The 27930-nt window shown below is 37.4% G+C and overlaps 1 protein-coding gene across 1 annotated transcript; it reads right to left on the bottom strand.

Moving 5' to 3' along the window:
* Positions 1-1082: 1082 nt before the first annotated feature.
* Positions 1083-25445, bottom strand: LOC139139935 (dehydrogenase/reductase SDR family member 4-like). Its single transcript, XM_070708899.1, has 9 exons — positions 25298-25445; positions 16582-16759; positions 16318-16395; positions 14253-14276; positions 13970-14040; positions 12266-12323; positions 10571-10705; positions 9479-9534; positions 1083-1399 (listed from the first exon to the last, which is right to left on the bottom strand). The coding sequence occupies exons 1-9, from the start codon at positions 25354-25356 to the stop codon at positions 1285-1287; spliced, it is 774 nt and encodes a 257-aa protein (XP_070565000.1). The 5' UTR covers positions 25357-25445; the 3' UTR covers positions 1083-1284.
* Positions 25446-27930: the final 2485 nt, after the last annotated feature.

Below are 27930 nucleotides of genomic sequence, written 5' to 3'. Positions count from 1 at the left end.
GGTATTGCGCAACATCCTATGGTTCCGCTCGTTCCGACGACTCCAACATAGTGAAAATGGACCAGCCAGCAGATAAAATTCACAGACCCGCACCTTCGGAACTGTTCCGATACGGGTTGAAGAGCAGACCAGCTCCGGTACGGCTCAGTCAGAATCTATCTAACAAATGAGAGAGAGAATAGAATGTCGTTCTGTTTTGCTCAGTGGGGGTGAGTCATAGCTACTGTATTGCGCAAGTTCCATTTGGAATGTGAATGACTCAGCAGGGAATTTCCCTGCTTAGTTCAGGACAATGCACTGCTGCGTGAGTTCGTATATAGGTCAGGGTTATACTTTAGTTACATGGATGGTTATTTTTTCCTTCACTTCATGTAGATAAATGAATAAAATGGGTGTAAAATTCTTACTTAATCCCAGTTGTCCACGTTTACTTTACTACTACTGAATACTAGGATTCCGAAACACAAAATATGGAGATAGCCGTCGAAGGCAGTTAACCAGCTTGATACTTTATTATAGAAAAACATTGATTTCATCTGTAAATGAAAATGTAACCAGGGTTTTCAGCAGCACTTATTACTCGTTCGCTACGCTTTTTGATCTAATATGCAGACTTCTTCTGAATCAACTGGAACTCATTCACGTCACGTGCAATTTGTTCTGATTTAATATTTCAAATATCAAAAAAGGAGTCCAAAGAAGGAACAAACATTGAGAATTATAGTATGTGAATAAGATTAACATTGATACCCTTTGAACGGGGCACCAGCTGTTCTCATCAGACGAACATAGAAAACTGCATTTATGCGAGTTTCCTTCAAATGATATCATTTTCATAAGATTACTCACCATATTTACTTAATATCAGATTTATACTTCTTAATCAAGCCTGCTATAAATACGAAATACATTATAACAATCATAGAGTGGGTGTACATAAAGGGTATCTAAAGACCAAGTTGCCCCTTTTGTCAGTGGAAACGTATATTTCCTGTATAAACGGTGGAGTTTACGAAAGGGTGCTTCTCAATCTGATAGAAATGTCCGTTCAAGAGGAAAACACGAAGCGGAAGAGGAAGATATTGAAGAGATCGTTTTAATGATAATAAGAATCCTACAGAAAAGAAAATATTCATGAAAATCGTTACCATGTAAACAAATCTAAGCTTCTAATATCATCACTTCTGTGCCTATCACAAAGCCTCAGACAGTTGTGAGGTAACGCTTTATGGAAAAGAGGCTATCCTTCTATTTGCCATTGTCAAGAAAGACAATTGGATTTATTTAAAGTCTTGAGGACAGACCGCCAGCAATGACGATAGTTTCACCTGTGATATATGAAGCATCTTCTGAACACAGGAAAGATACGACTCCTGCACATTCTGATGGCTGTCCGAATCTGAATGATAAGAGGAAACATATTCGAAGTGGACGATATGTACACACTACAGTTTATTGTTTTCTAAAATAGGTCACTCTCATAATCCCTGCATGACCTTGCACTATAAATTGCTACCTCATGGACAGACAGTCTTTCAGTTTTTATCCCTTACATACGGTAACAAATACGTACAGAGTTGACCCAGGACTATTCGGAGAGGTAATAATGCATATCTGCTTTATAAATAGCTGATTGAAACAATACTTCATTTAAATCAAACTGGCTACTTAATTGCTTACAAAAATTGCGAGGATGTAGGTCATACAGCAGAGGCTATTAAAATATTTTCATTTCACATCCAAGGTCCTCAACATCAAGTATTAATTAAAATTAGAATAGAATATGTAATGACAATGCCATTGTCACGTTCACAGTATGCCCTGAATCTCAATTGTTTACCTTCACATGTCAACTGTCTGATGCATACACAGTAATGAAAGAGGAATGTTCCATTACATTCGAAGGCTATTTCACAAATAAAAGTTTTAATTCATATCCTAAACATGTTACATTGACAAAGGGGACGGTTGACGTAAACACATTGAAAACGAAAATATATCAGTTAGGGGCGATAGTTTTTAAGTCGGATAAAACCTTCGTACTCGGGCTCTTCTGGTATATAAAGTCCAACCCTACGATAAAATGTCTCGGCCTGCGGCCTCGACATTTTATCGTTGGGTTGGACTTTATATACCAGAAGAGCCCTCTTACTCGGGCTTTATCCTATACTTACAATGGTCAATCGGTAGAGACTATAATGAATATGTTGGCAGTTACATTATTTTACATGTAATCATAGTTGTTGATACAATGTCAATCAGGGTCATGAAAATGAACAAATGGCAGTTACATTATTTTAATCATAGTTGTTGATACAATGTCAATCAGGGTCATGAAAATGAACAAATTGCATATGTAGCAGTTCTCCTTTATTCTTTCTTCGGGTTGACACATTCAATCATCCTAATAAACTTTACCAGTGTAAATGAATTGACCAACATCTGTCACTGATTTTACGGCTGGTTCCTGCTTACAAGACGGTATAAATGCCGATTCCTCAAAGCAAATCCACGTATATGTTTCTGATCATGAGACAAACTGGCAAGATTTTGTCGTCAAACAGGAAAGGGCATTGTTTCATCATAACGAATGTCAAATCTGAAGGCTAATCATATGTGGATGTCAAAATATTTTGTCATTTCTTTGAAATTACAAGTAAAGCTAATTTTTAGGAATCCTAGAAATTTGCCAAATTCTGATTAAAATCACGATCATTATTTGATCTATTATTATTATTATTATTATTATTATTATTATTATTATTATTGTACTTGGGCCTCAGCCCAAGTACATTTGTTTTCATTCCGTGGGAAAAAACTCTGTAAGGTATAACCATTTCTGGCTGAGACCAGGGAGGGCAAAATGTCTTGGCTTCATCTTTCTTGGCATAAAATAAATGGCGTAATGATGCTAACTTTAAAAAGTGCTGCTCTCAGCCAGTCATGAATAAGTGAGATGTGAATATAAATGCTTCTCTATCTGAGTTTTTGCCACAAAATCTTCTGAATATAATCAAAATGTGCATCGAAATGCAACAATTAATGCACCCTCCGTTTCCTAAGCGATGGCACGACCCTTGCTACACCCACTGGACGAGCCAAAGTGGGAGGGGTAATTTCAGTTTGGTCGAACAGGAGGGCTCGAGACCAGAATTTAACATTTAAACTTGAAACATGTTTAATCGCTGACAAGATGTGGACTAGTGTTAATCACAGTGAAAGTTTGAAAAGGAAAGGTTTTATATCCCGGACACAATGAAAAACATTACGACTGGAAACTGTACCCCAGTTGAGAATAGTAATGCCCACAGCGATGGAGAACACTTATCCTTGAGCTGAGAAAACCAGACCATCATTTCGAAATAGAGCTGCAGATTCCAGAAGCTCGTTCAAAATAGCTAGGTACACCCCATTAAGGGTGGTTTCGAGTTTTGAGGGCAAATTTCGCCTCCTTCATATAGAAATCGTACGTTTGTTTTTCCAGGAGAACACACCATTTGACACAAAATTTGCATGTAAAGGGGTCGCCAGTAAGTACGTGGTCAAATCTGGCATAAGAAACAATATGAAATGTTGGGTAAAGCCAGTCCAAAATAAACTGATTTGAACTTTTGTGTTTTGTAATTTATACCACTGCAGTAACATTACCTTTTTTGACAGCATCACACAATGTAATACGTTTTGAAACTGAATACTCCGACGTATTCTGTGTCTCCTTTGCTAAAAAATACGGTATGCCGATTACCATGTAAGGAGATGATGACGTCAAGACAGATTTGTAGTGCGTTTGGTCCTGGATGGTGCACGAAGTTTTGTCGAGGTAGCTTGTGTATTTATTTCCTAAATGGGAGAGATTAGGGTCGATCTAAACGAAGGCCGAAGAATGTTATGATACTCTAAGCGAGCTGAACTCTAACGCGAATGGTTGGATAATTTGGAGGATGTCTAGAACCGGGGTCTAGAATGATCTCGTCTCATTAAGATTATTTGGCGGTCAGTATTGAATTTCAACTGCGTCACAAGTTTGCAAAATGAGTATTCCGTCGAACGGTCAACGAACGATGTTTTAGAAATCTGGAGACATGGCACATCGCATTTTTATTTTAGTATTTTATATTTACAAAAGATTTAAGAAGCAGTGATTTTGTCGAAAATTTTGAAAAAAATATAGGAAGATTTGATCGCGAACACATTTTCACTTGGGGTCAACTAGCCCTGCGTACGATGCTGTGTGTTCCGCTACAGCTAATCGCCCCGCTCACCACAGCCCTGCAAAGACCCGTACGTAGGGTCGGTGACTTCAAATCCATTTTGGGACTTCACGTAAAAAGCCAAATTACTGCCGAAATTCAGCGTTCTTGGGCCCAAGTCGTATCCCAGCCTACCTCAGCTACTCGATCGCTTCCAAAAATGACAGTCTTTTATTCACTTCTCGTAAATAACCGTCGATGTCGGCAACTCTCTCGCTAGCCCTGCGTACGATGCTGTGTGTTCGCTGTAGCACATAGTATCGTACGCAGGGCTAGGGCTCAACCGGATGCGCTATTTTGCGGGTTGCGGGTTGCGGGCTGCGGGTTGCGGGCATGAAAAAATGTGTGTTTTTTGATATCATTTTCGCCCTTCTCACACTTCAAATTAGTTCAACCGCCGATAAAAGCACAATTTTCAAAATCGTTTTCAACGCCGTGTCAAATAATTTTATTGTGGTGAACACGATTATAGTCCTAGGAAACTTTTCAAAGTCACGCTGGATGAAATGCTTGAAGGGGGCATACCGGCATGGAGCGACTATCATATTGCAGGTGCAAGTCATACGTTCATGATATTAGGAGATAAATTATTGAGAGCTGCAGAACACAAACTCATCCAAAAATATTCCTATTAGATCGATTCCTGAAAATAAGGCAACGCACCGGCGTGTTTTTCCCACTGAAATTCTCGCGTAAAATGTTAGGGACGGACCATTAGATCTTGGGAGGGGGGTGGTCAAAAACAGAAAAAAAAAATTTTCAGAGCAGAAAGTTAGGGAAAAAAAAATCTTCAAACTAATTTGCAAAATAAAAAATAAATAAATAAGAAGACAAAGGCGTAAAAAAAAAATCTGCAAAAGTCTTTAAAATTTTGAATTTTTTTTAGATTTTACCGACAAAAAGCAAATTTCTGCCTCCAAGCACATTTTTAATTTTAATTTAAACATTTAGAGTGACTGTATCCCTTATACTGGAAGTTGTGATTATCTTATCTTTTCAGGACTTTTGTATTCTGATCACTTGAAAATTATGAAATTATAGAGCCTGTTTTCTACTTGTTTCCTGCGTACAAACCAAGCAGGTACAGTAGGTAAAACATTGAAACTATGATATGGTTGTCAAGACAGAAAGTTGTATTTGCCTTTTAAGATCAAGGTAAACAGATGCAGGCCACATCAGTTTCATTTTTTTCACAGCATTTTATTGCAATGATGAATGCAAGAATGGGTGAACAAGTAGAAACACGTCAATAATGATAAAACAACATATCAAGTCATTATGTATTATTTTGCTTTTAAAAAGGCATTTTCAATTCTTTTTTCTCAAAAAACAGCCTCAAAAAACAACAGCAACACGTTTTAACATTCAACAATACACTACGTAGAATGCCATCTATCCAACAAATCCCAACACAAAAACACAAAAGGGTCGAACTTTGAAAGTTTCTCGATAGCAAATACTGAATAAATCTGCATGAATAATCGTTTTTGTGTAGCAAATTTCAAAGAAATTGGACAAGCCCTTCCAGAGAATACAGATTTTTTGACCATGAATGGCATAAATTGCCCTAAAAAGACAAATATTGAAATTTCAACACATCTATACACATCCAATCAATTTGGGCATGCTGCTACAGAGAAATAGATGTTTTGATCAAAAAAGGGCAACAATTGCTCTAAAAACACAAATATGCAAATTTAACTATATTATTTAGCTTATTTTAGCTTCTCAGCTTGTCAAAATCAATTGTAAATCATGAGATATGCATGATGTTGGTGGGGTGAATGTAGGCATTTCACCACGCAGTAGAAAGGAAAGCCAGGAAACCAAAATAGTCAATTTTCAAAACTATAGGAAGCTACTGAGGAGCAAGAAGACCATGTTTCAGAGGAAGATGTGTAATCCGAAAAAAATGCTCCCAAAGTGCCACCAAATAACACCATTTTTATCTCTATTATTCAAAAGCTCCAAAAGCAGGAGGGGGACACCCCCTCCTGACCACCCCCCGCAAAAATACTCCCCAAGTGCCACCAAATAACACCATTTTAATCTCTATTTTTCAAAAGCTCCAAAGGCAGGAGGGGGACACCCCCTCCTGACCTCCCCCCGCAAAAATACTCCCCAAGTGCCACCAAATAACACCATTTTAATCTCTATTTTTCAAAAGCTCCAAAGGCAGGAGGGGGACACCCCTCCTGACCTCCCCCGCAAAAATACTCCCCAAGTGCCACCAAATAACACCATTTAATCTCTATTCTTCAAAAGCTCCAAAGGCAGGAGGGGGACACCCCCTCCTGACCACCCCCCGCAAAAATACTCCCCAAGTGCCACCAAATAACACCATTTTAATCTCTATTCTTCAAAAGCTCCAACTCCAGCAGGGGACACCCCTCTCCTGACTCCCCCCCCCCGTGACCGCTTGCGTGGCCGCTTGTGGTGCTTGGCACCACATCTTTGCCCTCTTTATCTTCAGACAGCGACGAACTAAAAAAAAAATTATAAATCTGAAAATTTACTCTGAAAAAAAAATTTGCACAGCTAATCTCAATTGGAAAAAAAAAATTTCAGAAATTTACAATAGTAAAAAAAAAATTTTCACAATTTCATTGTGACCACCCCCCCTTCCAAGGTCTAATGGTCCATCCCTTAGCAGAATGTCGTTCTCTGAGGTCGCGACCTCGCTTGAACCGAAACGGCAAAGTAAACTAAGTCCTTTGTTGTACGTCTTTTTCTTTTAAAGATTTCATGAAAAATACACGGCATTTACAATACACATCACTTCTACGCTTTTTTAAGTCAAATCTTTCCTTATGCATTGCATTTAACTAGGCATTGTTTAATTTTCTGTATGAGTTGCCCTGGAACCGAATTGTGAATGGATGCATTACAAAGAATTTACTTCCTATGGCCTGATACTAGAAATGTAACAATTTTCATTCCGCGATAAGTGGCGACATTTCCGAGGCGCGATTTTTTTTGTCAGTCTGGTATAATACGTATATTTCTCACTCACATCCATGGCAAGAAAGAAAAGTGATTCAGATCCCTAATTATTTGTAATGGCCAAGCAGCTCGGAATAAATAAATTGGTCCTCGGAATCGCCGCTTTTAGTTTAGCAGATTTTGATTTTTTTCAGAAACATGACATTTTCACCCATTTGGTTTGGTCTGTTATAGCATCTTTAGTCCAAAAAATTAAGTTTACAGCATTGATGTTTTCAACAGTCTTCAAATATACAGTATTACGTTAAAATACACCATATAGTAGTGTTTCATTAATTTTAACCATCTTGACCTGATGGTGAAATATGGACTTCGCAGGAAAAGGGATACTGTACGATAGACCTGATCATCATTATTGATAATAGACACATTCTAAAGGTTTTATTTCTTATATACTATATGCCATATTTCATATATATGAAATCTAGCCATAATTCTAAAAACCCGCAGCCCGCAGCCCGCAACCCGCACTTTAGCAGATACCGGGGTCAACATGGGGTCGCAGCCATGTTGCCTCAAAGCTTATTTCTGTCTGCACTCAAAAATGTCGGATATGAACCTGAAAAATCGATGCAATTTCGTCAAAATTCGGCGAAATTTCAGCCTATAGACAAAATTTCATCTAGGTAAGGTAAATTTACTGAAATTTGATCGACAAATAATCCTGAGCTTGAACGTGACAGCTCGCCTTCTCCGGGAAGTCAAGTATCCAGCTGCCCATACACAGTTGCCCATATGGCCAGGTTATGAGATTGTTTTCAAGCGAGCGAGCCAATAGAGCTAGAGGTCTGATTTTTGGTATATAGGAATAACTTAGCAATACAATTATTTTGAAAAAATGTCACGTGACCTCAATGACCTTTGACCTCAAATAGATATATTTGTCCACAACTCAGTAACCACAAGTGCTACACCCTTCATATTTGGTATGATGGGACACCTTATGACACCACATATTGTACCTCATTACAGTAATTATGCGCATATCTAATTCTGAGCAAGCCAATAGAGCTGGATGTCCGATTTTTGGTATATAGGGATAACTATAGGGTAGAAATCTAAATATGCCCATCTAAATATTAGACATCTACCATCGAGAACAAAAGAAATTTGCTGTAATTTGAATATTTAAGGAGTTTAAGCAATTTTCACTATAAATAAAGAACCCCTGCCTCAAACTCCACAAAAGTTGCTAGACATATTTTGCCGTTGTCATGCCATTGCTTCGTTTAATAACCAGTTAATCAAATGCCTAATTGACAGGAGGAAATTCAAGACCATATTTGAATAGCAGTATATATTGTCCTCAAAATTACTCTATCACGGCCCAAGTACTCATTGCCTTCAGCAATACTGCCTTGTTATTATTATTATTATTTAATTTATTATTATTTGATCGCAGATTCACGCACTGGAAGGTTTACTATTCAATATTTGTTCTTCCTATAAGATATATTGACGTTTATCATATCTTCCCTGTAGGATCTTCCGTCTACCTGTCAGGCCCCAACTTCATTCCTGTCTTGTCTCCGTAACCATAACCTCTAGCTCTTCTTGCTTAAGTTTTCATATTCATTAGCCAGCTCCCTATTTATCCTAAAAGTTTACAAGGCAACTGCATCTCTCTTAGATTCCCCCCTTAACTTGTAGACCCTTTATCCTCTTTCAATTCTCGCGGGCTAATATTCTCTCAGATTCCTTTGCAGTGTGCCATTGCAAGCTCTTATGAACTCCCTTGATTGAATTTTGGAATTTAAAGATATCCCTTGTGTCAACCCTACACCAGTACATACGTATGATAAGTTAAAGTTTATTGCGTCAGGGAGACTTTTCACGAGTCAGAGGGGTATATTTTTATCTTAATACCTATTTCATTGTGATGTCCCAGATTCCAAAACAAACACTACTATTTTCCCTGGTTTTCAATGTCCCCTTGCAAACTCGATGAGAATGCTTCACTGCTGTTACGTCTGTATTCAAGATTCCACTGTTTATGCAGCCTGTCTCATCAAGCAGTTTTCCATCCTTACATGTGAAATCTAAAAGGTTTATCGGTCTGTCCCTCAGCACAGTATTGTATTCATGGGTAATTATTTCCCCTGAGTAAACTACATAAAAATATACGAGGAAGTATTAACATTTCTCCCATACCCCTGTTCATAGAAAATTCACTCCCAACAACTTCTATGGATGGAAATCCACTCTTTTGAGAGAAATAACCATACCTATTCATGGGTATACCCTTGATCCTTTCTTCGTAAGTATCTGGATTTTTCCACAACTAGAAAATAAAAACAAATTATCATTAAAAAGCTTGAGTTTTAACCTTCATAAAATCAATCCTCTATTCGTGAGGCAAGTTATGAGAGTTTTTACTCATTTTTAGCTCACAGCTCTCTGTTACGTTTTGTGTGCCGCATGTGAAATACAGAGGGAGACATACAATGTTTCATAGTTACTAATGATAACACAAATATTAAATTCGCTACTAATGAATGGAAACCAAATAATATACTAGAGGAACAGAATAAAATTAAACATTGTTCAACATTAGGTAACTGACAACTGCAATTACCGGTATATAATTTTTTTCACCTATTTCCCTCCATTTTCTTGTTTGGTTTGTTAATATTTTCTAGTTCATACTTCCCAAATGATGTCGAAATTGCGTCAAATACAGTGCTCAACTTATCACAGCTACCTTGATTAAAACGTTATGTCCTATAGCATTATTTAGAACTGAACATTGTGCATAATACATTGTGTTTGCGAGGCTAATACTTGTATATTCTTTAGAGAAAGGTAGAAATGCTCTTGGCAACAAAAAATGAACGGCCAATGTTTCTCGAAATTCATCTATGAGGACACACAGAAAATATATTGAGACTGAATTGTTCAAATCCTGAAAATGTGTACATCAAATCGAGATATTAAGAAATATCGTCAACACACAGCACAGATTTGTGACGTCACCATGAGGCAATCATGTTGTGGATGTGTTAGTCAAGAGGGGCACTGCCTTTGTCATTAGCTAAATTCCTAGTATATCATTGACTAGGCCCAAAATACAACCTATTATTTTTCACCTATTAAACAGTTGATCTAATTATTGTACAAAAATTCATTTCTTTGAATAAACTTAAACTTAGCGATGTAGTTATGGATATTAAATAATTACCTATACAGTACTTATAAATTACCCACACCAACAATTACTCAATCATGATTTCTGTCGACGATCCGTATCACATGACGTTTTGCAGGGAACCATGTGACTGCATGATCACCTGATGTGTTGCAATGTAACCAGTACTTACACCTGCATTCATTTTTGTCTTTATCAGTCCAGGTGCAATACAGTTAATTCTGATGTTCATCTGGGCACACTGTGGAACCAATGCTTTCGTCAAACCAATCATTGCAGTCTTACTTGTTCCATAAGCCCCTATAAACTTCAAAATTGACAATTTATGTGTTTGTAAGCAATGCTGCCTTGATAGATTTCATGCTGTCTATGTCCGGACGTCCTGAGAGAAAGCAGTCATCAAATTATCTATGTCTTACAGCATTGACTGTAATAGATGTCGGTGTGATCATTTGTACCATTTTGTACATGATGTATTTTACTGGCAATTTGTTGCAAGATTACTTGTCTACAAATCCAGTGTGTTTTATTTTCATGGATGAACTGAATTCGTGCATTGCGAATACAATGGCACAATATTCTGTTATGGTTGTCATGCTGACAAGTTAAAGCACATCCCTCTCAACATGCCCATCGCCATATAAGGTTATTACATACATTGTTGCCAAACGAGACAAACGCTGTGCAAATAAGCTGCAGATCATGGGAATTCTATTTCCATTTTGCTTGAACACGCCAATCACAAAGACTCTGATGATGAATATACTGATGTGTACATGGAATTATGTGATTAAAGAGGCACTCCCACTTGGTAGCATTTTTAAAACACATTTTTTTAATGCCAAAGGTTGATATTTGACGTGGCGACTGCGCGCGGATTGCGATATATCGATAAAAACATGTCATCAAAAAAGTAAAAGTTTGAATTCCGGTGACCCACCTAAATTCAGCTTCCGAACATCGAACGTTCGGCACTGGGGCCATTGTCAACTAAGCTATGGAGTACGAGTCTACGCTTACGCTGCTGTATGCCACAGTACCACTCGTGTCGGTGATCGGTCATGCCCCATGGGGGAAAGCCGAGTCTTAAATATAGACCGTTGGCATTAAAAAAATGTGCTTTAAAATATTACAAAGTGGGAGTGCCACTTTAAGGTAGAGGTATGCATTATCTATGGATGACTACCCAATTTAATATATAACTCAACACGGTCAAAATGAAGTCCCTTTATCCTTAGGCAAGACATGAATATCCATTATTTGAACGCTGAAACTTAGTCAAATTTCTTACAGTTGCTATTTTTTCATGAATAAACTGACACATCTTATAGAGAAACAAAGAAAATATGACAGGACTGCAATCGTGAATACAATTTGGTATGGTACGTAACACAAGCCCTATAGACGTTAGGCGAGTGCTTTACAGTACTTATTGTACACCAATCGAGCATATACCTGCCTGCGGAGGGATTTTTAAGATTATATGATATCGACAATTGTTTTGCTGTCGTTTTAAGTTGTGAGCTCTCGTCTGATTAGAACAATGTGGTGACTGACTTGACACGCTGATTGAATGTGATTGCAAATATAATAACCAAAAGGAGTTCTGAGTTTTCTGAAGTGATGATGTGCAACATAAGTGAATTCACATGCTGCCGTTAATTCAGTTGTCGACTACAACATTGCATTTCACTCACTCATACACTGGAATAATTTCTTTAGCTGACGAACTAAAACCAAATACTGATAAAGGTATCTACATTTGAAATTTCGAGGCTTACGGAATATCGTTTGAAAGGAAAACTTCTATGACCATGTATTGAGAAAAGCAAAACAGCGAAAGGTGTGTATTTGCGTATTAATTTACCTGCAGTATATCGAAATTGAAACCTGCAATAGAAGAAACCAATACAATAGAGCCACCTCTGTAAGAATTAACGGAAACAAAACATGTTTTAGCAACTCATATCAATAAAGCGTTGGAAACGTGTGATATGACACCAATCCAAACAAACAAGAATAATTCTAGTCGAAAAGAAAATATGAGACTTGTTTTTAGAGGGTTGTTTCATTTCGCAAGGTTTGTCTATTGGAATCAAGAGTTGACATTCCTGGACCTCGAATCGTCTGGTTCAGAGCAAGAAATATGCCATACAAGTACAGATTTTTTTCACGTTAATGGAAATTTAACAATTGGAAACGAAATATCATCTGATTTGTATGGCAAGTGATCCGGTGCGGCGGAGACATTGATCCCATCACTCAGATACAAGCAGTTTCACAATTCAGTCAAATAAAAAAGTATAGAATTTTCACAATTTTTGTGAGTTGTGTAAACATATTTATTATACATAGACGATATGGCAGAAACGCACCACATTGATTACTATACAAAGTCATAAAAATTTGTATGTTTGTCCTACGTATTTTGTGTACCTTAGTATCTATATGTGTATCTTTGTGTGTATTTATGTATGCATATATACATGTGTACGTATGCATGCATCCATACATGCATGCAAGTATGTATGTATGTATGTATGTATGTATGTATGTATGTATGTATGTATGTATGTAATGTTATGTATGTATGCATGCATGTATGTATGTATGCATGTATTACATGATACACATCTTACAATCAAGCAGAAACCAATGACTGTTGGGGATGTCTGGAATGCTGATTGTCACTTATAGCCGACTATTGAACCACTCTTTTTTGGGAGTGGAGATTTAGCCGAGCGGTTCTCTCTGTGGCCTCTCAGCTAGGCGACTGATGCCGTATGTTGTGGGTTCGAATCCGATTGAAAACTAGCCGTATTATATGTCTGTTCAAGTATGTGTAAACCTGAAGGTGATATTATGATAGGAAATCAAATGTTAATCTTATATAATTTCGTGTACGTGTATAGAGAAGTAATATATATCAGGCGCAATAATGGAATGTGTGGCAACTTGACAGGTCATCATTTGCTCGACGCCAGCAGGGCAAATCGCCAATTATCACGAGGGTATAGTCCCCTGTTCAGACGGCGGCAGGGCAAATGGCCAGTTGTCGCGAGGGTATACATTGTCCTTTATTGGGACTGTAATGTTTTTTTAACGTGTCGACCCCTCCGCCATAATTTTCATTTAACAATGTGAGTTTCATTGATAGACTACGAACGAGCATGTGCAAATATTGCTTAAGAGACGACAATCAAAAACAAAATACCAAGGAAAACATTTTTTGTTATTAAACGGCGGATGTTAGTGTTGTAAACTTAAGTTTTCTTGCATGATTTTAAAAACATGGGATTCTGTAAGACAATCACGGTGGATGAAGTGTCTATCTTTGATAAACAAAATTATGTAATTGTGATCATTTTCAAATTCCAAAGTTTTCGTAAAAGTTTAAAATAGTTTGAATTGAGTTGCGGGTCAGCTGATGACAATGATGTCTGCTTCGTCAACAAAAAGGTTCCCATTGCATCCTGTCGGGGATCAAGATGTTCGATATTTAAGAAAGTAATTTTTGTGACACGTTTTGTCGGTACAAACGTGGGTATTCGGAAATATCGTGTGTCCTTACCCTCGCTTTTCTATGTACGGTGCAATTTCTTTGACAAGAAGAAATGTAGCCTTCAAGTTGACCTCAAAAACCTGAAATATTAATATCAGATAACTAAGTGTCCATATGTGTACATGTTTCTATTAAAAGCATTCCGCAAAGCCGTATTATATACATTCAAAACATTCAAAAACATTTACCATGTAACTTCAAAACTTCAAAACACAAAGGATGCGGTGAAGACACCAGCATCACAAGATGAGAATGAGCTAGGAGCGTTACAGAATGTTAAGAATCGTATTACCTTGTCCCAGCCACTCTCTGATATCTGAAAGAAAAGACAACATACAAGAAATGACCATATGTATATCAAGTATGACCAGAAGTTGTATTTGATGATTTTAAAGCCATTGCAAAGTTACTTGAACATTGATACAATAAGAGGAATTCAGCAGATATTCCCGACAACAAAGTGCTGCTGTCTTGGTAACCATTCCCGTAGCAGGAACTGTTACGAAGAAAACTCTAAAGTTACGGAGAAAACTCCATTTTACGTAGAAAACTCCGTCTGTCACAACCAACAGCGTTACATACCTAGGGCGACATAATTGAAAGTCATATGTTAATTAGGAACATCGACAAAGAAGGTGATAAGCACAACTTGACAAACAACATTTTATGGCGGCAAAATAACAATAAGTAGATAGAGAAGTGGTCATAAAACACATTCTTACCAAATTAACGCTGCTTTTTCAAAGACTTACAAAGACGCCTGGTGTTGTCTTTCAGGTCATATGTGACATTTGGTAAAATATGCACGGACCATTTTGTGTCAAAGCTTGTCAAGGATATAACCCTATGCCATGTCATACGTATGCAAGGCGATTTGTTTTACGATACATTCCAACATGGCCGTCCAGTTGACATTTTATTTCAATTGTTTCATGTGTAATGCTGTATCAAAGAAATCATTGCTCGGGTTGTCTCAGGGTTGATACAAAGACAAAGAGCTTTATCCTTCATATGTCCATTTACTTGTATCACGATATAATGGCCGTATTTAGTGATTTGTTTCAATTTACTTAGTGTTGAGCAGTAAATGAGACAGACTTATTTCAAGGGCGTACATAACCCTGTTTTACAATTGCACATTGATTACTTTCATGATACCATTCAAATGACCACAAAGGAGCCCTTTTGTTATTTTTTCACTTAAATAGCCATTACAAGGACATACCAAACCCATATCGATTTCATTCACAATCGGTAAATAGATTATGTACCATGGCACACATGTGTACGTCACTCTGTGTCCTGATACAATTTAATATGGCGGTATGGTCGCCCTTTTGTTGTGATCTTTCATCTCAGGGGCCGTTACACAGACATACACGCGAAATATTAGATATTATTGGCTGAATACATGGGTTTATGTGCCCGAGAGCAGGTGACAATTTGCCCGATGCCAGGAGGGCAAATTGTCTCCTGGTACGAGGGCACATAAACCCATGTATTCAGCCAATAATGTTTTTATTACATGCCTCTCCTGAGTTACTGCTATATAATATTTAGTGACATGCAGGGCATTCTCAAACAATTTTACCATAAACGACCAGCATCAAACAGATTTTAACGAAAGTCAAAATAGCAGTGCGCGCATGGATATTTTACATCTAGCGTTAAGATCTACTTTAACGTCGAAAACGTCGAAGGGCTTCACCGGACCGGGTAACCATGGAAACCAGTCAGTACTATATATTATTGCCTGAATACATGGGTTTATGTACCCGAGAGCAGGTGACCATTAGCCCGACGCCAGGAGGGCAAACTGTGTCCTGCTGCGAGGGCACATAAACCCATGTATTCAGGCAATAATGTTTTTATTACATGCCTCTTCACAGTTCATGCTATATGACAATTAGTTACATGCAGGGCACTTTCAAACAATTTTACCATTATCGGCCAGCATCAAACAGATTTTAACGACAGTTAAAATAGCAGTGCGTGCATGGATATTTTACATCTAGCGGTAAACGTGTACTTTGACGTCGAAAATGTCGAAGGGCTTCACTGGACCGGGTGACTATAGAAACCAGTCAGTACATCGTTCACCAGTCCGCTAACTCCCCGGATGTTCCTATTCAAATCAATACACTGATTTGCACTCACATCGAGGCATGTAATAAATTATATCATGCTTTTAAAAGTCAATTTGTGCCACGCTTCGATGATAGTGACGAAAACAAACAAAAACCGTTAAAAGCAAACTAGCAATTAAAAACTCCTAAAGTATATGATCCAGCAGAGACTATGCCATAAACGATTTCTTGTTTTAGAAAATTACTGAGAAAAATGACATCCATACTCACTGACAACAATGGCCCATAATGTGTATTCGTTGCAGCATTTGATACCAGGATGTCAATTCCACCATATTTATTCAGTGTCTGTCAAATGAATGACAACATAGGAATGTTTTTGACCATAGACAATGAAAATACACAGTGGCATCTTCATCTATTCCACGAACTTCAGAAGTCTACACAAACAGCATACCATTAAACTATTGTATCAATTTGAGTGTCTGAACATCTGTCCCTGGGGCGCATTCCATCTTGACTGTATCTTCTTACCTCTTTAATGAGTGTACGCCTGTGTTCCTCCTTTGCAACGTGGCAAACAATTCCAGAAACACTGAGGCCTTCTGATCTAAGTTGATCCACCGCCGCATCAACTTTTTTTTGTTTACGGCTGCTTATCATCACATGTGCTCCATCCTGGGCTAGTCTCTTCGCTATGGCCAGACCAATTCTGAAATCAATGTCACACGAAAATCACATGTCGCTAAACATGCATGACGATTGAAGATGCCGAATTCTACATTGAAATTATACATACTGAAGTCATTTGTTTGCTATTCCTTCTACAACTGTCATTCAAATATTTTGAAATATTGGTGACATTTTAAAGTTAGATGTTTCGTCACAGATCAAACAAGTCGAAACACTTAGAAGGAACTGTAAAGTAAAATTGCAAATTGCCAGTCAGGAGTAAAGTTATACTGTCAAGTGAAAGAGACATTTTGCACCGTAAGAGGCATGCCTACTGTGCAACAAAGAAAGCACTTATGCTGTCGACTCTCAAACAAATCCATTATGGACTACTTTAGTCCTTCCCTTTTTGGTATAGCAATAAAAAAGCATAACAGCGTGAACATATTTTCTACTGGTATCTGCTGAAATACAATCTGTTGAAGGTCAGTGATCCCTTGATAGTCCCTGATCAAGCTGTAGTCCCAGTGTTGCTCCTCACTTGCCCCTCAATCACAATCACAAAACTAAAACATTAGATGGTCTTACTCCTCTATATTCAATTACTGGGCGGAACTCTGTGATCATCAGACTTTTCTGATGCGCTTGTGCACTCATGAGGCAGAAAACTGCTGAGAGCGGTTGTTGATACCACAGGACACAAAATTATGATGGTTGTATTTGTTTATGCTTTTATTTGCCGATAGAATTGAAGAACACTAATGTGTCATGGTTGTTGTTCAATCAAGATATTCTTGATTTTAGTTCACCTACCATCAAGCAAAGTGTAAGAAAAATCACAACGTAATGTCGTATCAGGACATATTTCAAGCTTATTCGAACTCAGGAACACTCCTACCCTTCATAATTCACTGGACTGTTCACTCATAGTGAACCAATGACGCATAAATGTTTTCTGCTGAAGTGCAGCGTCTCGAAAGGTCTTATTCATTTGGGTCGTTGAATCTGAACATTAAGCTTATAATTGAATATTACAAATAGACTCTCTAAGTTGTTGTGAATAGTGACAATCGAACAATCACAAATAACGCCATGGTGAGACAGTGCTTGGGCGAATTACTTGGGATATTTGCAGGAGGGTTTGTGGTGTATCATGCTGCCGGCGTGCCATCCCTGCACAAGCATGAAGCAAGTGTGGTGACAGCAGAATACACTGCAAGCCCGAGTACAAAATAATTGAGTTCGAAGAGGTCGCACTCTTGCCATATGGTTCTGTAATTATGACATATGTTACAACGGAAAACAAAGACGGAAGATACTAAGTATCATGCGAAACACCTGACATCACTTCTTGATTTTTTTTGCCAGAGGTCCATATATTGGACTTTGTTGTGAGTACCGGTGATTTACTGTCTGTTCTGTTGTGTCAATATTTACAACTATTGTTTACGAATTTTTACCTAGTGTTATCGGATTATGGATGGGTATGATTGCGATTATTTTCGGGCATCTGATGTTTGGCAGAATGATGTATCCAAAGGTCCTAGTTTTGAAATCAGGTTTAATGTACGATGATGTCATGGGTTTCTAACTGGCTATATATGCCTCAATCCCAGTTCCGATTCTGTATAGAGTTGTTTACATGTTTACAGGTCTCACTGACGCCCTTCGCTGCAATCATGACGGGAAAGAACAGTAAAACGATAGCCCCTATTTCATAATTAACAGGGTTTATGCAAAATCTGTACACACATTTCCTGTAGAAAAAAAGACAAAAAAGAAACCCAATTGAACTATTATTAATTCACAAAAGAGCAGGAGCCTGTCGGGGCTACTTTAATTGCGCGGAAAAGAAATAAAGGATAACAATGTAGTCAAAATATATCAAAACTGTCAGAAATTTGATCTTTCTTTGATAAAACTATAAACAATACAATACTTTATTGCTCAACAACACACTCAAGGAGTGTGGTAAGGCAAAAATGACAAAACTCAAAGATGCAGACTTCAACAAAACACTGGATGAAGCTGCTGCTGTGGGAGGAACTAAAGTACAAGAAATAAATTTGATAAAACTATAAGCTTGGTTATAGCTATCTCCTTTGAAATATTCACTGCCGAAAGTTGTTTCTCTTGCAAAGTAGTACAGGGTGCAGGCGATCATTTTCAGTTTGTTGATAAGATACTACTTGTTCGCAAACAAAAGCACCCTAGCCCAGGCTGTGTTCATAAACACTTCTGCTGGAGGAGGGATATATCGGGGATGGGGGCCGGGATCTGCAACAAATTTACAACATGCTCGGCATTCCGTCGGATATTATTATTTTATTAAATTCCTTTCATAATACCATTTCCCGCCATATCCATTTTTGACGCGCCCTTAAGGCGCAAGTTTTAGGGTATATTGAACAATTTATTGATGATCCCACCCGCCACCTTTAGGCAAAACATTAAGTTTGTCATTATTCCTACTTACTCGACTCTTTTGTTGTGCAATGTAATGAGTAACGGTTTCAACCTAACCTTTCATTAACAATCTGGGAGATAGATTATTTGATAACATTCCTCCATTGACGATACATTGGGTTTAATAACAATTCGGGAGAAGATAACCTATATGTCCAAATCATCGTGAAATTGACTCCGGCTGGAAAAGTGCGTAACCACTGTCCCTCCATATAGGACCGTGACCCGGCAAAAGTGTTTGATAGATAAAGAGTGACCCTTCCTTATTTTCATGAGTAAAAACACCGACCCTTCTCCTGCGTGTCACAGATTGACATATGATTTCTCATTTGACCTTTGAACTGTCATAGAATACTTTTTAACTTCTACAAATAATCACTTGGGTGAAATTCCAATATCATATTTGTTATTCACATCTGCACTCTTAAACATCCCATTCTCATCATGTATATTATATCAATTGTCAAACATTTTTAAAGCACAGATTTTGCTAGTTTTGTACTGTAAAAAAATTATTTGTTGTTTCCTCATAGACAACAATATTTATATAGTGTATAAACATTTTAAGTGAAATTCCAAAATCAAATTTCTTGCACAGAAATACATTTTAACCGCCTTAGTGTAATCAAGTACATGAATATCAATTATATAAACACACAGATTTAGCTAGTTTTGTATTGCAAAAATATTCATAGTTTCTTCAATGACTCCCATCAATGAAATTTCAAAATCAAATTTCTTATACACATATGCACTTGTAACCACCCTATTCTAATCAAGTACATTTATATAAATTATCCAACGTCTATAAATGCACAGATATTGCTAGTTTTATATTGGAAAAAATTATTCACAGTTTTTTCATAGACTTCCATGTATAGTCGGTGAAATTCCAAAATTAAATTTCTTGTATGCATTTGCACGTGTAAATACCCCATAATCAAGTGCATTTATATCAGTTATCAAACATTTATAGATGAAGAGATATTGCTAGTTTTATATAAGAAAATACGTGTTCATTGTTTTCTCATAGACTACCATGTACAGTGATTCAACATTATCGATGAAATCCTAAAATCAAATTGTTTGTACACACATGCACTTTTTATCTTCCACTTCAAGCAAAGTACATGTACATGAATAATTATTATCAAACACATATAAATATAGATATATAGCTTGTTTTTATAGGAAAATGTTAATAATTTGCCCAATAGAATATCATGTATCATTATTTAATATTTTTGGACAAGCACTTTATCGAAGACATTTTGCCTTCCTTTGAGGGGCAACATCACAGAAGGGGTAGACTCGAGCGCATTGTGAGTCTGTTAGGAGGGTATTTGAAAAAAATGTCAGAACTTTTTTGGAATCTCCCCTATGGCATATAATGTTTTTGATAATTTCACTACAGTCAAATATCGATGATACGCGCGCACTCTGATGCAAGTAAACTGTGTTATATATGTAATTATTCTTTAAAATGTGTTCTTTCAAACACATTATTACATGTATACAATGTCATAGCCAGCAACAGTCATCTCTCCCTAAGATTGTTTACATCAATTTAATGTTTTCATCTATTTAATATTCACTCATTTTTTTCTGCGTGATGTAATGCCTGCTATGGAACAACATGTTAGCCAATCAGAATCATTTACAGGTCAAGACGATGACGTACAACATCCATATTTGGAGTTCGAAGACAATCGCAAATTTGTTAATGCATGGACATCGGAGCGCGAGTGGATGACACTCCATGATTAATTACTTTTGTACGTATAGAAAAGCTACAGCATATGGTGTTAATTTTTTTCTGCTTAGAGCGGATATAGCTGTTTTTAGGTGTGCTCCCCTGAGATTCGAAAAATAAAGACGTCGTAGGGAATACACCGAAAGTAAACTGTTAGGCTAAGAAAAATAAAAAGTCTGTTTCTCAGCCTGGACATATTGCAGAAATAATACGGTGACGTGTTTTTTTTCTTATTTGTTTATTCTTCAACCAACAAGAACGCTCAGAAAAGTATGACAAAACATAGAGGAACACTCAGAGGTAAATGCACAGCAGTGTTGCTTTGGTATTTTTGTATGGCAAAAGTTATGTGGTTTAACTTTTAGTGCAGCGATGCACAGTTTTGACAGCTTAATATAACAGTGACGTATGTGTACAGTTCTGAATGGAATGTTAGTGTCATTTATTTTGTTTACAGTTCTGTTTTATACAGCACTGTGTTATCACTATTCTAGTGTATTTTTCGTTTTTTTTTCATTTATTTCCTCATGAGGAGAAAAAAAGGTTGACGCGACGGGTCTGAATTGACGCACGAAAGGATGAGAAGCTAACGTTGTATTTTTCTTGTCCTTATTGTAAGGCTGCGTTCAAAATGAATTGTGAGGGGGTTGGAGAAATTTAGGGGGAGTCAAAAATATTTTGGCTCTAAACGTCTTGAAGTCATCCAATGGTTCTAATGTTAGTAATAATTAGACTAAATCTACAATCGTTTTGGTAGCATTTTCTGACTTTAATCTCAATAACATCTGAAAATGTATGAATGCCATTAATGTTTTGTAAAAACAACAAGTTGGCCTTGCAATGGGACAGGAGCTTCAACTGTTGATAATTTTTTTCAATATTTCTGTGCAATGTATCAAATACAATTTCTTTATGTCTGTCTACAGCATGCTGAAAACACAATATTCAGTTTGTCGACAAACCACTTTTGTCTAAATATTCAGTTCGATGATACAAATGCATGGTACACGTAGGCTGCGTTGGCAAGCTGAATACTGGACAGCTCAACATGCTATAGGGAGTAGAACAAGAACTCAATTGTATAAACTGATCAAAAATATTCTCAAAATACAAAGTTAATACAGCTACTGCCCTGATACCGCCTACAGGCAGTGTCACTGTCACTGCATGCCGGCAGTGACAGTGATAGCTCTGACTCTGATGTAGTTTAACAAGAGTGTTGGTCATAGACACTCAACTGACAGTTAAATACTTGTACACAAGATCAGGCCAGAAAGCAACACATGGAAGACTAGGAGACTTAACAGTTACCATGAATTTTTGAATTCTGGCATATGGGAATAATCGAATATTAGAAAAAAGAGATGGGTCACCATGCTTGACCTTATACAAATCTACGATGAAAAGTCATAGTTTTTCTCAAATCACTTAAAGCTCCATAAGTTGTATCTTTTGGCTATTTTTTAAGAACTTTTGTTTTGTGGTTTCCCTACACTTTCTGCATTGAATCCCTAAACTGTTATTTAATGCCACGTATTAAGCATATCAACACAACCTATATGAGTATAATCTGAACTGTTATATTTTGAAAGTTGTATTCAAGTCCGGACTATAATTCATTTGTAAACAATAAACAACGATCACTACACACATAAAAGCTGCATTGACAAAAATAATACTCGAAATTTCAGCATGACAAACGGATTAGGGTCCGACACTGCAGTTGGTATGCAGAAGCAGAATATTGAAAAACCTGCCAGAAGTTACAGCTTATGTCCCTTTTAAATCAATATATGGATTCAAGTTCATGCATTGAATGAAATTTTTACATCCCATCGTACAATAACACAAAATTAATTAACTTTGAACAGTAAAGACTCTAATTTAAATGAAAAAAATGTGTGACTAAATGGAATCATTCATTTTTTACCACTCTTGCCATTATTACACCAAGGATTTCTAAGATTAAAACATTTATTTGATGGCATATTTTCACCTTTCAGTACTACCCATCTAAGTTGTATATTGTGCTTTTGAATACAAATATTTTTTCAGTAGGTCAGTGTGCTCAGTTTTTCATAATCTGGCAAAATGTAGGCGGGAATTACCAATTTGCAGACTCTCTCATGATTAATGTCATTTTGTGTGCTCTTCAGCTGGTGCCATTGACCTGGCTAGAGTTGGATAAACTTAAGTGGGCTTAGATTGATAAATCCAAAAGGTCCACTGATTTAAAATGAATCAATTTTAAGAATTTGCCCTAAGTATACGGCTCTACAACCTGCTGATAAGAGGTAGTGTCGAACATGTGCGTGCAGAACTACGCAATGCATGTTTATTTTTACTCTGCGTGCATTCATAATAAATATGCGGCTATATTATAATTGGGGGGGGGGGCTTGAAAATGTTTTATCATATAGAAGTGTGGGGGGGAGCTTGATCATTTTTCAGGGTATTGAGAGGGGATCTGATAAATAATAAGATTTCAATTGCTATTTCTCCAGCCCCCCTCGCCTTTTTTTGAATGCAGCCTAAGTTTCTAAGAAGTTTGAAATATTTTCGATATCAGTTTCTTGTTCGCTGTCGTTATTTCGATCGCGACTATGATGTGTACATTTATCCGATTTCAGTCTTCTTGAAACAATCCCCTTCATTATTTTAGTGCAATGTACTTGAATCATCAGAAGTTTCAATGTCTGCGTATATTTGATTTTTGCAGTCATTGATCACATTTACTGTTTCTCGGTGATTTTTCAGGCGGTTATGCTACAGAGCACGTGGGCAATTTACGCCAGGGGTATAGGGATCGGAATGGTAAATGACCAGTCCCCCAAATTCAGCCTATATTTATGTTGATAGAACGGTTTTAGAATTGAATTTTCACCTGGATGGGGGTTGCCGCTGTTTTGTCTATTTATCAGGTGGATTGCGAGTTTGTCGGGTCAGGCGAGAACCGCCATGTTGATTTCAAGGCCAGGGCTTGACCTGTGGGCCTTTGTAACTAGTATGATTAGGGCGACATATTTTATTTTTGTGTTTTCCATCTCCTGACCGACCGTAAATTTCAGCTCCGACATGAAAATAAAAAAAACTTTTTTATTCGCGCCGCCTCTGAGGCGATCATCTTAGCAACAGCACCACCATCATCAAATTTTGAGATTGCGGCGACTAGCTCAGACTGAAAGGACAGAAAGCACAGAACACTGAACTGAAAGACAAGAAATTGAAGTGACTGAATGGACAGAACATTGAACTTAAACAAATACCCTTTTGTACTTAAAAATTATAGAGACTGAATGGACATTACATTGAACTGAAACAAATACAGTTTTTTTTTTGTACTTGTTTTTTTTATTGCGACCGCCCGCCCTGCCCTAGTTTTCCTCTGGAGATGAGAAACAAAAAAATAAAAGGGTCACCCTTATCTTGTAAACAGGTCGCCCGTTTATTTTGATGCTTATCTACTCGTCAGGTGCCGCCAAAGAAGCTGTTCGTGCAATAGGGTGTTCGTATGCAGTTTTTTTTAGCGGGCGGGGAGGAAAAGTCAATATTTACAGTGAGAGGGAAAGAAATTTCAGTTTTTATTCTGAGCGGGGAGAAAAATTCTGGCAGTGGGTACGGAAATAGGTAGAGGGTATAGGGAATGCCGTAGTTAACATAACTTCAGGGAAGATTTAGCACCTAACTTGAGGGGAGCAATGTCCAAAGTTTGAAATGGTAGGATTTTTTGTTGTGATAGATAAATAATTTTGTAAATGAATGTAACTGTGGAAATATGTACATCTAGTGGGGAAGGGGAATTTCAATGGTGGGAGAGGACAGTGGGGAGCTTGAACTGTTGTGGAAAGGGGAGCGGGCAGACCATAGATCCTGGAGGGTATTTGACCCAATTCAGTGGGAGGGCATATGCCAGTGGGAGGGCAGTTGCGAACAGCTCTAATTTCCCTTCAAAGTTTAGGTCATGGTTAAAAATATGTAATATCAGTATATCAGCCTTACAAACATGTTTTGTGATGATTTTGTCAGATTGGCGAAATTTACCATTTGGTGGAACCTGACTCATAGCGCTTTGGGACTCCCTGCACCGGTAGGGTTAAACCTGGGCCACAATGATACATCATATAAGTGGATTGTACTAGTACGCGCGAGCCCAAGGCCGAGGTATATTTTGTTTTGCGAATCAAAACGACTGCCCTCAGGGAAAATCGCCTGTTACTTGGGGAGGCTTACTGGTTTTGTACCTGTACTTTGTTTGAAGGGTTTGCTGAACCACGGGGACTGTGGTCGAGCCGTTTGTCAACTCAACAACGAACGTTTTGCGTACATATATTTCTTAGTCTTTTAGAGCATTATACTTACCCTTCAGTTGAAGCTGTCACTATGGCAACCTTGCCTTGAAATCTCTTACCAGTGCTCATATTCGAGATCGAGATGAAAAGCAGCGACTGCAGGGTGACAAATGTCAGAGTTTATTTACTTCTATGGCCGGCCTGCACAGCAAGTAGAACGTTAGTCTCGGTGCATGACCGGACGTACAAAGGTTAAAGGTACCGCAATAACTCTAAGGGCATATGCAAACTCCAACTGCTCACCATGTTATTGAAAATACTATTATTGAAAGTCGGCGACTGTGCTCCAGGCCTGTGCTTCCCTGTTCCTTCACCAAAGTCATTATATTTGATCAAACTAACGTTCTGAAGTCAGTTTCGTTGTTCTTGTATGCAAAATTTCCAAAAGGAAATCTCAATTTATAACATCATTTAACAATTTGAAGGATTTATACTGAACATCTGTCGAAAATGACATTTTCAGTAACACGGCATTCTGCCGTGTTATTTAACCTTGTGGTAATTTTAATTAAGACCAAACGAATTTTAATACGAAATTCAATCTTCATAGTCCAGCCTTCTTAACTAATGAAGTATGCAGCAGTGTTAGGTTTATGCTGGGGAATTTCGAGCTTAGGGAGCCTTCAGTTATTACAGGGTGAGTTGGGCCGAGGGAATGGGAGAGAGTCACTTTTTATAAACCTATCTTAAGGGGAGATTCACTTTGACAGAAGCTAATTTTATTGCCAAATCTTTGATTGTCTGTGTGAATAGGAAGTCACCAACGATATACGCCGATTCTTTTAAATACATACACACTATTGACAATTTTCACAAGCAAAGATGCAGTGGTATCCTACATTAAACACCTTTAACTGTTAAAACTGATGAACGACAAGAGACAAAAACATATGAAACAGGTGGAAAAGTGTATGTCAATATCAAATGTACATAAATGTAAAGATATTGTGCACATGTTACTTCCCACTTCAAGCAAAGTACATTGAAATATATTATCAAAAACATATAATATATAGATATAGCATGTTTTGATGGGAAAAATTGTCAATAATTTGCCTGATAGACTCCATGTTTTATGATTTGATATTTTTGGATGAAGCACTATATCAGCCACATCTTACCTTCTTATAGTTGCACAAAATATGGTGACCTTCCCTCAAATGTATGAAATACCATATCTCTTCAAAAATGCTTGCATAATAAATTATGACTGTCCCTCCAAAAACACCAGCCCTCCAATCAGTAATTTGTTCCTAACTTACATAACAATTAAAACAATTGTTATGTAAATTAGCTGATACTGTTTAAGTTATTCCTCGGGAGATTACTGCAGTGATTTGGGAGAGGGTCAAGTTTAAGAATGTCGGACAAAGGGGAGGGTCACATTTTAGACAAGAAGATACGGGAGGGTCTCATTTTACGGTACAAGTGTGCGCGGAATTCCTCCGGCCCACCCCCTGTAATTAATGAAGACTCCTTAAAATTTATCTACCACTCGACTCTTTTGTGAGACAAAGTAACAAAATACTTGTTCGTGTTTTAATGTCACAGGCATGCTATACCCAAACAATATAAACATAGACCAGGATATTTAGTCTTCTAACATGTATACATCTTAGAGATTTCACGATGTAGGCTAGAAGTGAATTTCCCGGCCCTTTCAATTCATTTGTTCCGCTGACTTTGCCATTACCTCGAGCACAGTAGAGGTTTTTAGACGAATATTTTTCTATTCGGGCAAAATTCAAATGCATCATATTGGTCCTAGACCTCTTTCGATCGTTTTTTGTTTCTTTTGTATTCCATTAATCGACCAGTTACTGGGTATCTTTCATTCATGGTGTTGTTTCATATTGAATATCAATTTAGACCTATGTAATAATTTATATCATCTCAGATTATTCATGCATCTCGTAGTCTCCACCCCGACAAAGAGACGCTTATGCAACCAGTTGAGTTATTGAGTTTATAAAGAATAAGATAAGTCTAATTGCTAATACAACAAAAAGAAAAACATGAGAACCCACGTGACATGCTGTATCACATGTACCAATTTATCTGTAACGAGCGATATATAAACATAGTGTGCTACGTACCCGGTACGCGCACTATACATGCGCGAAAGCGCGAAAATTAATGTCAGTAGCACCAACGCACTTCAAATGGTTGGCAGTCTTTACATGAAAAATACTCCGCTTTTTTATGAATCACATTTCTGCTGGAGAAAATGTTCATGAACAATATATACAGATGGTGAAAAGACATACTCTCAGCTTAGTTGGCTTATTATAAAAGGTTAACATTCCGTTGGCGTCTTGCATGGTCGTTTGGCATTGGAAAGAATTTGTAAGCGTACAGACTATTTCAGAATCAGCATGCAGTTTTCAGTTCTGTATTTTAAGAAATGACTTTTTGAAACCCTTAAAAAGACGAATGCTGTTGTTGTCTATAGATCAAATAGCCCCCGAAAAGTAAAGAGCCCCCATAAATGTAGCAGCCCTCTAAAGATCTTAAATCTGTAAAGGCTCTATCTGGATCTTTAATCATGACTGAATACCAGGATTCCGGAACACAAAATATGGAGACTGCTGTCGAGTATAGAACCAGCTCTGATCCTATATTGTAAAAGTACATTGATTTCAT

The sequence above is a fragment of the Ptychodera flava genome, chromosome 9, assembly GCF_041260155.1.
Source record: "Ptychodera flava strain L36383 chromosome 9, AS_Pfla_20210202, whole genome shotgun sequence".
Lineage (NCBI taxonomy): Eukaryota > Metazoa > Hemichordata > Enteropneusta > Ptychoderidae > Ptychodera > Ptychodera flava.
This window is presented reverse-complemented; position numbering and strand designations above follow the sequence as displayed.

What these genes read in the sequence shown, in the direction of transcription:
- LOC139139935 (XM_070708899.1), bottom strand. Translation starts at nt 25,356, where the DNA reads ATGAGCACTGGTAAGAGATTTCAAGGCAAGGTTGCCATAGTGACAGCT. An exon ending in AGACAAAAATGAATGCAGGT is followed by an intron (nt 9,535 to 10,570) that starts GTAAGTACTGGT and finishes TTTATTTTCTAG; the next exon opens with TTGTGGAAAAATCCAGATAC. An exon ending in AAGGGTATACCCATGAATAG is followed by an intron (nt 1,400 to 9,478) that starts GTATGGTTATTT and finishes CTTATCATTCAG; the next exon opens with ATTCGGACAGCCATCAGAAT.